This window comes from Globicephala melas, chromosome 1 (assembly GCF_963455315.2).
Source record: "Globicephala melas chromosome 1, mGloMel1.2, whole genome shotgun sequence".
Taxonomy (NCBI): domain Eukaryota; kingdom Metazoa; phylum Chordata; class Mammalia; order Artiodactyla; family Delphinidae; genus Globicephala; species Globicephala melas.
In genome coordinates this window covers 99,161,763-99,175,996 of record NC_083314.1, presented here as the reverse complement: position 1 = coordinate 99,175,996, position 14,234 = coordinate 99,161,763, and the positions used below count along the sequence as shown (strand labels likewise).

The 14,234-nt window shown below is 35.8% G+C and overlaps 1 protein-coding gene across 3 annotated transcripts in view; it reads right to left on the bottom strand.

Annotated features, from left to right (window-relative positions):
* Positions 1-920: 920 nt before the first annotated feature.
* The window catches only part of DPH5 (diphthamide biosynthesis 5), a 37,367-nt gene continuing 24,053 nt past the window's right edge, over positions 921-14,234 (bottom strand). For all 3 annotated transcript variants that reach the window (XM_030868827.2, XM_030868826.3, XM_070046939.1), the window contains 4 exons: positions 10,286-10,406; positions 5,378-5,417; positions 3,793-3,896; positions 921-1,831 (listed from right to left, as the gene is read on the bottom strand). In XM_030868827.2, coding sequence (XP_030724687.1) covers positions 1,608-1,831; positions 3,793-3,896; positions 5,378-5,417; positions 10,286-10,406 — 489 coding nt within the window. In that variant the 3' untranslated portion in view covers positions 921-1,607. The remainder of the gene's footprint in view (positions 1,832-3,792; positions 3,897-5,377; positions 5,418-10,285; positions 10,407-14,234) is intronic.

The window sequence follows — 14,234 nt, the reverse complement described above, 5'->3', positions numbered from 1 at the left end:
CCTCAAGTCATTAAGACTGCAACTTTCTCTTCAGTTCTAGCCACCCCCTCACCAGACAGACTGGTGAATGCCCTGAGGGAAAAGTCATATAAGCATAGTTCTCAGGCTGCTTCTGGTCACTCCCCAGTGCCTTTAGACAGTTATTTATTACATTTTTCCAGAGTTTATAATTGGGAGGGTTTGTACATTACAAGCTATTCCACCACTACCAAAACCAGAAGGGCTTCACTTTATAATTCTTCATTGTTTAATTTAACACCTTAGAAAAAAACAATACAGAACTGGTACTTAAATGCCCTTGTTTCTCTCCTCTTTTTCATCCAACATAGTGAAAACAGAATGTTTCACATATATTAAAATATCTTTTATCTCAAATGAAATGAAACAACTCAAAATAATCTCTTCTTAGTTGATGCTTTCAGAAAGTAGGGAAGTAGTTGCTCAACTTCCTATGAATCTACTGAACAAAGAGTTCAGATAAGTTGATGAGGCCATGAAAACACAACTGACTGACCTTGAACAATGTTGGGGTTAGGGATACTGACCCTCCATGCAGTTGAAAACATCCCTGGTTCCACATCCATGGATTCAACCATTTGAGGATTCAACCAACCATGGATTGTGTAGTACTGCAGTATGTATTTAGTGAAAAAAAAATCTGCGTATATGCAGACCTACACAGTTCAAACCTGTGTTCAAGGGTCAATGGTACTCAGAGTTAGACCAACTAAACTAACATGTAGCAAAGCTATTTCTGTTATAAACTGACAAAAGTATGAGACTTCATAGTCATGAAACATAATAAATGGAGTGTGATTTACAGCTAGGAAGAAGAATGTGGCTACTTGCATACATACAGAGGCATATTAACTGTTAAGAGATATGATAAATCTTGACCAATCCACTGTTGTTTTCAAACGTAAATTTTTAAAGATTTTATTTTGTAGTCAGCAAGTTTTCCATTTGTCAGCTTGGATGTGAAAGATGCTACTTAAAACCAAACAGCAACTGTACATGGCTGGCTGAACATTTATAATTCAACAATTATATAACCTCCAAAATACAGCAGAATATGAGGCACATAATTAGGACGTCAGCTAAACAAGACAAGGCAATTCAAAAGGATGTCATGTTGTGGCATGTGCTCAGCTGAGCTTTAAGTAAGTAGGACTGTTGGGTGGGGACTTATTCTTCCCACCTCTGTTTATATGCATTAATACCAAATGCTGTCAGGACAACTTATCTTGCAGTCAGGACATCTGACTTTTTAAGAAGAAGAAAGTTCCACCTTGTATCAATTGATTTCATAAACAAAAATTGCTTTTAAATGGTTCTGTCGATGGATGTCTATCTCTAAGTTTTCCAGCATGGTCTGCTCCATGTATGTACATCCTGAAAAACTGCCAAAATAGCAGCAAAAACTGATGACATCATAGGGAAAAAACTCATTGCCAAAGGAAACCAAGCACTGTTGAGTCAGCATCTTTCTTCTTGGTCACTCGTTTTATACATACTAGGTAAACCAAAAGACCTGTTTGATTTGTTATACAAATATGTGTATGTGCATATATAACTGAAATTAACATCTAACAATAAAATGCCTATGTTCAGAGTCCATCAATGCTTTGGGATTCTGAGCTCTTTTCTGGGATGGAAAACAGACTTAGCATCTCCATCTCCAGTGGATGCAAGCTGCCTCCTGTGATAATCAAGGAATGTAATGGTCCTCCCAAGTCCACAGTACACATTTGCTGCAAAGTGCCTGCTGCAATTTTCTGGTCTTCAGCTCCAACCCTGGCTAAGCCAACACAGAGTGTCTCCTCGGTGACTGCTATTAAAAAAAGAAAAAGATACCACCATTCAATTCAGCAAATGCATTATCCTGAATCCATTCAAACTAACACTAGTACCAAAGTACATTTAAAGAAGACCCAAATATATTACATCTCCTTAGTCACTCATTATGGACTGATTATCTACTGATAATCAGTAGATAGATCAGTAGCACTCATTATCTACTGATTTATCTAAGGCTTTTCTAAATTATTTGCACTACCTGACATATAAAGTAAAGTAGTACTGCCTAACTTTACCCTTTCAGAATTCCTAAGACCTACCTTAGTTTAAATTTTTAGGACTTGAGGGCTTCCCTGGTGGCGCAGTGGTTGAGAGTCCGCCTGCCGATGCAGGGGACACGGGTTCGTGCCCCGGTCCTGGAAGATCCCACATGCCGCAGAGCGGCTGGGCCCGTGAGCCATGGCCGCTGGGCCTGCGTGTCCGGAGCCTGTGCTCCACGGCGGGAGAGGCCACAGCAGTGAGAGGCCCGCATACCGCAAAAAAAAAAATAAAATAAAAAAATTTTTAGGACTTGAATAATTCCTGTATCCATACTCTATTGCATAGTGTTTGTCTTTAAGTTCCGAGTGAACAATGTTTATTACATGCTTATATTTTAAATAAAACGTTTGAGATATATTACACTGGCCAAGATATACTGGAAAAACCAGGGGATTATAAGCTAAATACACAGATTTGAGTCTGTGCTTGGCCACCTAACTATGTGACAAACTTCAGTTTTTTTCTTTTTTTTTTTTAGTGTCATAAATGGTGGTTTAAGGACTAAGATAACAGATATGAAAGTACTTAGTAAACTACATAGCCCTTAACAAATAATAGGCATTATGACATTCCTTATGCTTTTTTTTTTTTTTGCGGTACGCGGGCCTCTCACTGTTGTGGCCTCTCCCATTGTGGAGCACAGGCTCCGGACGGACGCACAGGCTCAGCAGCCACGGCTCACGGGCCCAGCCACTCCCCGGCATGTGGGATCTTCCCGGACCGGGGCACGAACCCATGTCCCCTGCATCGGCAGGCGGACTCTCAACAACTGTGCCACCAGGGAAGCCCCCTTATGCTTTTAAGTTCAAAATGACCAACATTAGTGAACTTTAGTATTATTCACTCTGGCCTGACAGCTGAAGGGCTGACGCTCTTGTGGTTTTGTTTAGTTGGGAAAGCTGTCCTGATTGAAAAATGGTCAAAATGGGGCAAATGATTTCTACAAGGACAAGCAGGCATGTAAGGAACTCTGTGCATAGGTATGGATATAGAGCACCCTTGCAGATTATTTGTTTCATGACTTTAACAAGGCCTACTGAGGCCAATGTTATTCAAGAATCTCTTCATGTATCTTTTCTATCAAGAAATAGGTGCTCAAAGCCAGTCAGCACCTTACAACAGAATATAATGACAGATTCATTTAAGAACGTCTCAATAAAAACCTACTGACAGTGAACATTTTATGATATACCACATCTATTAATACTATGTCTAGATATTAGGAATATAAGGATAAATTCTCTTGTCTTTATCCTGAAGAAAACTATACCTGGTCTCATTGTTGAAAATGAGAAAAAGTAGAATAAGTATACTTTTACAGGACAGAGTTTACCATAGACTTGGGCTAAAATGGAAGTTCTGTATTTTACCAAAATATTTATATGTTAACATATTTACATAAAAGCTGATTTATAGTTAATTTGTAAAAAATCCTTACTTTCTAGAATGATATTAATTTTACTAGAAGGAACTCCATTATTTTTCAGTAGAACATTCAGCTTATGAGATTTAAGGTAATGTTGAAAAAAAGTGACATGGAAAAATGCAATGCAAACACACTGACTCTCACTTCAGTGGTGTTGGTATATATATGTGTGTGTATGTCAGACGTTACATACACATCTCGGTGTAACAGTAGGGGAATACAAGAGCCCTTTTAAGGTTCTTCAGTACCTGGTTCTTCTCCTCGTATTCGCTGATTCTGAACAATCTCCAGAAGTTGCTGGGCTGCTTGGTTTACACTCATATAATGAGGAGGTTCATAGATCTTTCTTCCCCTGTAAGTGTAAAACTAGATGCCACTGTTCTTAGCCATGAAATTATACAATACATTTTAACACAGTTACTCCCCCAGGTATACTCAATTACCATAGTCTACATTATGTTTGAAGCAGTCACTTGTTAACCACTTTAAGTATACATTAAAGCACGGATACAGTGATCATTTATCTTAAGTTTCTTATGCTTTTTTCATTGTTCTACTTCAAATGCCCTCTCATCTCACTGAAATGCTGGCAGAAATAAAAGTCCAACAACTTAAAAGGTAATATTTAGATCAAAGTTACTTTTATTCAAAGTGATACTTCAGGCAAAAATAATTCAAAATAAGTGGCAATTTGTTCTATACCTTAGTTTAATCAGGTTCTATAGTGTTCATTTTTATTACCATGTTTAAACCACATATCCCTCTTTTCACATCTTCCTCTAAAAAAAGTAAACTAAAGAGATAAATATCTCAAAATCTTAGAGGATAAGATGTTTACTTCCATATGCCTCAAAAGCCTACCACATTTGCCCAATGATCAAAATAAAAACACTGCTTTTGCAGTTTACAAAACAGTTCATATAGATTATTTAACTGACTCTCAGAACAATTCTATAAGTCAGCACTCTCCAAGAGGAATATAAAGCAAGCAGTAAACAGAATTTTAAATTTTCTATAGTCTCTACATTAATAAAAGTAAAAAAAAAGAAAAAATTAACTTTAGTATGTTTATTTAACCCAATAGATCCAGAATGTTATATTTCAACATTTATTCCTATAAAAATTATTAAAGATTGTTTTTGTACTAAGTTTTTGAAATCTGGAATGTATTTTATATATTAGCACATCTTAATTCAAATGTTAAATTTTCATTGGAAATACTTGGTCTGTATTTAGATTTCATAAAATTCATGGTTGTAAAAGTAGATTTACATACTGAATTGTTCTAAATATACTTAAATGTTTTCTATTAACTAAGTTGAGTATGTTTTAACTTAATTAAAATTAAATTATAAATTCAGTTCCTCAGTTACATTAGCCATACATATTTAAAGTGCCCATTAGTTACATGTGGGTAGCAGCTACTGTATGGGACACTGCATCTATAGGCAAAAGGGGTTAGTACTCGCATTATACAAATGAAGAAAATACAGCTCAGAAATGGAAGTAACTTGCCCAAGAGCACATAACTTGCCCAGAGGCCAACTCAAGACTCAAACCTGTGTCTTCTGACTCCCAATTAACTCATTCCACAAATATTTACTGAGTGCCTATCGGGTGCCAACCACTGCTCTCAGTACTGACCCAAGAAATCTATTGCTATTTCCACTCTATCTATCACACTGCTTATCATTTCATAAGATTGAAAGTATTTAATTTTGCACTATTACTGAAAACTGATTTTCAACAATCTTTAGAACTCATGTTATTTAAGTAGAACTTATTGTTCACGGAATTAAAGTAGATGTAAGCTTTCTCAGAATAAGAACTTACTTGATTAGATTTTCCAAAGACTGCTCCTTTACTTTGATGTCTGTAGGAAGTAAAAAATAGTTCTCTTTTAATTAACTACTTTATCCAAAATCCTACGTGTAAACTTCAACTGAGTCACCTAAGTTTGTGGTAGACATTATTCTCAAGTCTCCAAAATGCTAATTTGATTGAGTCTATGACAATCGGTCCTCACACTTGTATCTGGCCACTTTTTAAAGGAAATATGAGGAAGAAGGGAAGCTTGTGGTTGTGTAAACGTCATTAGTTAGAAAACAAACATGAAGTTGGCCCTGAGATCATCCTGAAAGGATCGAATTTCCTCTTGGAAAAGAAGACACAGGAAAGAGTTAGATAAATATTGGCATATACACTACCAAACAGCTAATCAAAATTTTTGTGTTCATTTCTATTAGGTGGTAACTGCATAGAACCAACTGAAAAGTCTTGTTATGTTCCTCTTCTTACCTATTTTTCAGGCACTAGAATATAAGCTTCAATGCATGTAACATACATAAAAGAAAATTCTTACCACATTTTGAAAAGAGACTTTTGCTTTCTTGTGAATGGTAAGACATGCCTAATAACTTATGAATACTTTAATACCAAGTATTCATACTTTAATTGGGATTTCCTGAGCACTGACTGGTAGCCAGGTACAGGGCTACCACAGCGGCCAAAACCCACGTAGTCTTTGCTCTAATAAAGCTTGACAATGCAAGCATCACAAAGATTTGATCCTTTACGCTTTTTAATCACTGATGCTCAGCTAAACAATTCGGTAGAAGGTAAAAAAGCAGAATCACTCTACATCCTCACAGGAACTCAGCACACAACAGCAAGAGCGACAGCTGCTTCCTGTTCTACATGCTGAAAACAAATGGTTCAGTCAAAGTTTGTTTTTGCAAAAATAAATATAGTGCAACTTAGTGGTCTTTCTGATAGACTTCTACAGCTTTCCCAAGTGATTATAAAAGTTTTTCTCATAAAGGATACTAAGTATTTGCTTGGAAAATACTCCAGAGATAATCCCTACACGTATTTCTAAATGTTCTTGGAACCAGCAGTGAATATATTTTTCAGGTTCGAAATATCATTAATTATTTAATATTTCCAGTTGTCTGGCACATATAGGAAAAAAATGTATATCTATTACTGAAATATGGCCTGCAATACAATTAATGATATATAAGTCGACTTTGAGCTCCTTTACACAGTAGTTGTAATATTTTTTAAAAATTAAACACATTTATTAATGTATTCACCTTGAGCTTCTGAAATGTTGTCATACTTAAGTTTTTAATTTAATATCTTCAATAGTTTTACTTTTTTACTGATATGCTCTACAGAATTTGATTTTAAAAATTAAGAGGGCTGGGAAGAATTTTTACAGGCAAGTGCTTTTTAATTGAACATAAGACTGCATTAGTGAACTAATCTCAAGCCAGACCTATCTTGATACTTTTCCCTTGTCTTCACACAGGCCATAATTATTCCTTTCTACTTCTACTTGCTGGAATGTAAGCTTCTCCTATTCATCTTAGTACCAGTACCTAGCATAATGCAAAGTACCTAGTAGATACTCCATAAATTCTACTGAATAAATTTGTTCACATGGCTCTACTACCACCAGCCCATCTTAAACTATCTACCCTTTAAGTAGAATAAAAGTCCCAGCTCCTTCAGAAAGCCTTTACTGACTTCCTCTTAAATGCTCTTTGTCCTCTGAAATAGCCATACAATTAATGCTGTATTTTATTAATCTCTAATTACATTATATATAGCAGTCTTATCCTTCCAAGTAAATTTTAAATTCTCTATGGTTTCATACCATGACATAATCCCTACAGGGCATGGCCCATAGCAGGCATTCAATAAATAGGTACTAATTTGAATAATGAGAATTCCAGGTGATTAAATGATGAGATCTATGGTTTGATAATTTGGAATCATGATATCTTATACTTCACACCTTGTTCCTGTTTTTGTTAATGGAGCAAGGAAGATATATTGTTTAACCTTGTTTGTCTTTTCCCAGGAAAGCCAAGAAAAGAGGCAGCTCTTAGAGAGAGTTCAAGAGCCAAAGTTCTGGTCTGTCCTTCCTGCCTCTCCATACAATAGAACTTAACTGTTCTATAAACTTTCATGTACACAGCACATTAGTTCCAACTAGATTTCAAAACCCTGAGGGCAGAACCCATGTCTAATACTTCCTTAGTGTTCCAGAAGAACCTAACTCCACATTGGGCATAGAGTAAATACTCAATAAATACTGTAAACTGATTTTCTGTCCTTCCAAAGTTTCCAAAAGATAAATCCTATTTTTCCTCCTTTCCCCCATTTTTTATGATACATGAAGATGTTATCAGGTAGCCTCTTAAGACTACTTTTCTCCCCGTTCTGTTTTAAAACCTCAGTTCTGTTGTAAAACACACACACACACACACACACACACACACACACATGCTTTTTAGTACCTGAGTTCCAATGAATCCTTATTTTTTATCCCTCAGTTGCATATACTTCTACATCTGCCTTTAATAAAAGTCCATTTAACAGCTGTCCTTCTCACATCCTTCTAGTTTGACTTTCTACCATACTGCTGGCCTTAATTGGATCTAAGTTTAAGATAACATGGATATATCTAATGGCATATTCCACATGAATTAACAAGTGTGTTACAGTTGGCCTGCCAGTAGGAACTACAAAAAAAGGAAAACTAGTATCTTTCCACATGGAAAATCTAAACACAAAACTATAAAGCTAATTAATAATGAATTACTAAACTGCCCTGATAATAAACTAAAATAAGAAAACATTATTATACCAGTTAATTGTGCGATATAGGCATAAGCCAAAAAAATGTTAGAGAAGCATGCATGGCCTGATCTAGATCTAGAATTAATTAGATGTCAATGTTAATGGAGTAAAAGGAATGTATTCTAGCTGGAACTGAATGAGCTAGCAAGACTTAAGTCCCTGCTCTTATGAAGTAGGGAAGAAAACCAACAAGTTAATAAAATAATTCAGATGGATGGTAAGACTTAAAAGAAATAATACAAGGTAATGGGAAAGAGAATCACTGGGGGATACAGGGTGTACCACATCCGATTAGGCAGAATTTCACTTTAGATCACGAGTCAGTAAACGTGTTCTGTAAAGACGTAGGTAGTAAATATTTTAGGTTCTGAGGGCCACAAGGTCTCTGTCAAAATTATTTATCACTGCCAGTGGAGCATGAAAGCAGCCACAGATAATACATAAATAAAGTAGCATGGCTGTGTTCTAATTAAACTTTATTTATAAAACAGGCAGTAGGCTAGATTTGATCCACGGGTGCTAGTTTGCTAACCCCTGCTGGATAATTTCTGATTTCTACCCTATAAGAAATGCTAACCATTAGTAAAACTTTTCTACAGTCTTCTCTTTTAAAAGAGACATATTGATTGAGGTTCTGATAATGTACAAATTATATATCATTGAATAATAGAGAACTGTCTATATTATACAAATAACCTAAATGCCTTTGGCAAATAGAAGTCTTTTCTAATGTTCTGAATATCTGTACTTACTACAGAGGCCAAAACCATGGGTTCATTCTTTGCCCTGATTCTGTGCTATGTGGCAGACATTCTTCTGCTGTGACTTCACACACAGTATCACTAAAACAGTGCAATTCAATGTATGATCCGAGGACTGATGCCACTATGTGAGTATTCTGTTCCCAATAAATGATAAAAAAAAAAAACCTACAGGAGTAAGTGTTTACAAACACCTACAGTAATTTGACTTTGACACAAAAGATTAGAAACTTAAAAGTAAATAAATATATGTATTTTTACATATATTTATTTTATGTATGTGTGTATATACACACATATCTACACACACACACACACATACAAATAAAAGAACAAAAATTTGGTCCTTCACCACAAATTGAGAAGTACTGCTCTAAACACTTCCATGAGGCAAGAAAAGATTATTCCTATTTGATAAAAATGAAGGCAAAGGTAAGGACTGTTGACAATATTCTCTAGCTAGTATATAGTAGCACTCAGATTTTGTCTTCTGATCCCAAGTATAAGTGTCATTTCAAAGTTATCAAAGATGCCAGTTATTTCTTTTCTGTTGACTAGCCACAGACTAAAGCTCTGGTTATAGCATTTTTACAATACACACTGTAGAATAGGAACTGATAGCAAATGTGAATCAGTACAATTCCAGTACCTCTGCTGACAAACGCAGCCCATCCCTTCTGAAGCTCTATCAGTACCACCAGCTTAGTGTACAAAGACAGTGATCCCAGCCACTTCCACACTAGGTAGGAAACAGAATTTGGCAGCATAATACAGTGAAAAGAGCTGTGAATAACAGGCTATTTGGATTCTACGAATTCTGCAACTAATAATCTGGGTGACAGTGGGAAAATGATTCAATATCTCTGGGCCTCAATTTCATCTGTAAAATAGGGCTTCAGTAAGATGATGTCAAGAGTCTCTTTCAGATCTATAATTCTGTGATTCTGATAGCATTAATACTGCAGTATTCAAAGGACACCATAAGGAAGACAGGATGGAACGTGGTAAGAATAAATGCTCAATACGTCTACTGAATTGCTGTAAATTGACCAGAACAGGGTCTTACTGGACCAATGGGTAAAAGATGGAATGCTGGCGAGGATCTATTAGGGCGTAAGTAGGCAGCAGCACGAACTATGGCACGTATGTAGGAGTAGCCATGTCGTATTTGGAACAGAAAAGTCATTTCTCCACAGAGTACGGGGGAGAGCATGCCATGCAGAGTAGCTAGCCTGTATCCCACAGAACAGTTTCACCTTCACACAAAATCAAAATGAGAACAATATGACAACTCCACATTGTCACCCTAAAGAAACTCCACAGCCCTTACCTAGTAAGCATAATGTGTGCATGCCGTTTTGTCTGTTCTTCTTCACTTTGTCAAAAAAGCTTTCTGGTCTCCAAGTGTCTGTCCAAAAAACAACAGACACTGTCTCTCCAAACCTATACAACTAGAAAAAATAAAAACTAAAATTAATTAATGATGGAACAATTCACTAACTACTATTTCATAGACAACAATAAAAATAAAAAGCGAGAACCAAACTTGAGATGGACTGGGTATCAAGACTGTCACACACACACAAAAAAAGGTAATAAAAATTCTCTTTGATCCACAGCAGCTGGTGTCATTCTGATGCCCTTTCAGTTGGATATTTCTAGTATTTCTGCATTCAGTATGGGAACATATGTAACTACTTCATGATTTAGCTAGGTAGCTGCTAAAAATACTGAAATACAAAGAAACCAGAAGGAAGCCAAAAAAAAAAAAAAAAGACTTTTGAGCAGTCAGAGCACAGTTCACAAAGTTAATATTATCCTCACTTTACAGATGAGTCCACTGTCAAGATCAACTGACTTGCCTAAGGTCACACAGCTAGTTAGTAGTGAAAAAGAAACTCAAACCTAGGTCTGAGAAAAAGCTCCTTTCTACCATGACGTCTCAGTAAAATTCATGCACTGTATACTCACTGCAGCCATATCCCAAAATCTACTCCCTTACTTTACCCACTGTTTATTCCCTCACTATAGAGTTCAGTGATAGGCCTTTTCCCAAACCTCCTCCTTTCCCCCCAAGAGGCTCACCCACTCCACCTGACCACCACACAACCAAGAAGCTTGCTTTGTTCCAACTTGCTTCCAGGCTGACTGCACATCTCACTTAAGTGAGTCCAACTCCAAATCTTATGCTGAGAAAATCTAGTTTTGAATTTTGGTTCCTCAACTTGTTAGCTGTGTGACATTATTCTTTCTAAGTCTTAATCCTTAAAATAGGAACAGTGATAACATATGCCCTTCCAACCCACACGGCTGTATGAATCAAATAACATGTAAAAAGTTATTCAAACTGTGAATAATATGCTTATATTAGTTCTTATCTAGGTACTGCACAAAGGATTTTATTTTCAAAGACTTAATATATGGTAAAACATAACACTGAAGTTGTTATGTAAAGGTTTAATTATTCAATTTAAAGAGTGCCTGAAAGCATTTTTAGTAGAGCTGGAAAGCACTAAATGCTGGAAATTACATCTAGTCCTCTACTGTAAATTAGCTGTGTGATTGAAACAGCTCTGTGACTTCAGGAAATCACCTAACTTTTTTAAGTCTAAAGTTCTTCATTTGAAAAATGAAGAAACTGGTCTGGAGAAGGGATTATTGTCCCCAGGCTTCTCAGTTTTCAGAAGCTGCTGCAAGACGCATATAGGGAGGAAAGAGAGAAGCTAGGACATTCAAAGTCCTTCATCCCCCCATCACTGAAGAACCTCAACTTTTCTCAATTTTTATATGTTGAGGTCTTAAAAACTATCACCAATATTCATAATGGTGACTTTGAGATCCCAAGGGAAGGTTCATCGTATTCCTCATATGGCCACAACCTCCAACCTACCTACCAATAGGCTTTATTCCCAAAGTCCATTTGAAAATTGTCTGAAAAGGTATTTCCCCATAGAAGCCATGCTATCCAGTGGCAGTCGAATTCATAGTGTACAAAGACCCATGTAACTCTCAGAATTCAGTCATAAACCTTCCAGCCACACCTAACATGGTTTCTCTGTAATAAATGTATTTAGAGTGCCAATGTAAGATCCCTGGAATACATTCACCCAAGCTACAAGGACTAAGCCTAGCTCTGTTGAGGGCTTCTGTTATTGTTGTTGTTCTATAAGAGGCAAATCTGTCCAACCAATATTTTATAATAAATTTATTATAAATCATCCACTATGTGCCAGGCATTATGCTATGCACAGGCATAAAGTGAGAAGCAAAGCAGAGCTCCGGTCCTCATGAAGTATGCAGTCTCACTTATACCTTACATAGCAGGCAAAAGCTCTGGAGTCATGGCTCTGGTTCCTACTAGTGGGATGATCATGGTGACTAGTTCGGTGACTTTCAGGAGGAACTCCCTTGCAAAATGGATATAATAATTATAAACCTAATAATGTGTTTTGTTAAGGATTAAATGACATACTGTATGTAGTGCCTAGTGCCATAGTAAAGACTCAATGTTAGGAATTTGATAATATAACAATGATAATGTTTATAATGATGATATGAAGATGTTCTAAAATGCTGTGTTGTGCTATAATCCAACTGCTCTCCTTACTGGAGTGAGCTCAAAAACATTAACAAACATTTGAAACTATGTTTATTATTTAATTCTGACAAGTTCAATCGTTTACATTCTTAAAAGGATTTTTGGCATCTCTGATCAGATTTTAAAATATTAACATTACTCTATTAAAAAGAACTTTAAAGGAAAACCATTAAAGAAAATTTCATATGCAACCATATATAAATACTTTAAATAGCTTTTCAATATTCTAAGAGTCATGAAAATATAGTTATGGAGGTAAATTCTTCATTCAGATATAAGGGGATAGATGATTTAAAAGAGAAGTGAGATGCTAGTCACATATAAACATTAGTTGAAACACTTTATGTAAAAGCGTCTTTCAATTGTCTAATTTGGGGGATTAAAGAAAACCTCACATAAGCACTGCTTCCTAGGACCCTGATTTATAGACTGTAACCATTTCCATGGCTGTGGTACAAACTTCTTCAATGAATTCTGGAACATTATGCAAACAGTTTCGCCATTTAGATGTCAGTACCTCAAAGAACAGAAGGGCCAATTCCTTTGTGTTTCACAATTCAAGGACTTACCAGTAAATTACAAAAAGAAACTGGAACAAAATCATACAGTGACGAGAACTGAGGTTACAGAAGCCTAAGCACCTACCATCCTAAAAATGTAAGCCTTTGTGCTTGTGATCATTTTCCCCCAAACCATTATTGATGCAGATCTACATTTAAAGATTACAAAAAGTACTGTTTTCAAAAACAGTAGGTAAATACAGGCTTTTTGTGTGTGTTTTAACCTAGAGTAAGTTATAAGGAAAGCAGTTTATCTAACTTGATACTGGATCATGTTTTTTATCAATTGAAGACAAAAACTCAATTCAAAATGATTTACTTAATTATATATAAGGCACTAGTTAAGAGTGAAAAGATGCACAAGAAAGACAAATATGAGGTAATAAATGCTAATAAAAAATTAGATATAAATTGTATAAGAGTTCAGCATTTCCCCCACCGAGAGCACACCTGAAGGTAACTTCTGAATAGACAGGATATAAGCTGGACCTTAAAGGATGGGTAAGATTTAGCCTGGGGAAATTGAACATGCAGAAGAATGAGATGATGTGAACAAAGTAACAGAGGTGGGAAATCCTGGGCAGTATTTACAGTGGCATTAACCAAGTATCTAGAAATAAGTATTGCCTGACTTTGCCTCTAACAAGTATGTCTAATTCCTGACACCTTACCAGGTACCAATTCCTGTCAATTCTAGCTCTACAGTTTATCTAGAAACTATTAATTTCTTTTTCCTCTACCTTAGTTTGAGTTCTCAGTACCACCTGCCTGAATGACCTTAATAGTCTTAATTCATCTCGCTGCCAGTATTTCCTTTCTTTCAGAAGCACAGGTGCTATGAAAACTCCATTTTATAATTAGATTTTAATGCTTTGGTATTTTATATTGAAATGAAAATATTTTGTGATTTTTAGATTAAAAAGTATCTTTTCTGGATATGGAAAAATTAGAAAATTTAACTTGCTAAGAACTCTATCAAGTCCCACATGTATCTTTTATATATGTATATCCTAATCAGATCACTTAAATCTGTGAGGTAAAAGAAAGCTGAGCCAGCAGTTGTCAAAAAATGTACTACAAAACCATATAATCAAAAGTTACTAGTTTTTTATATAGAATAC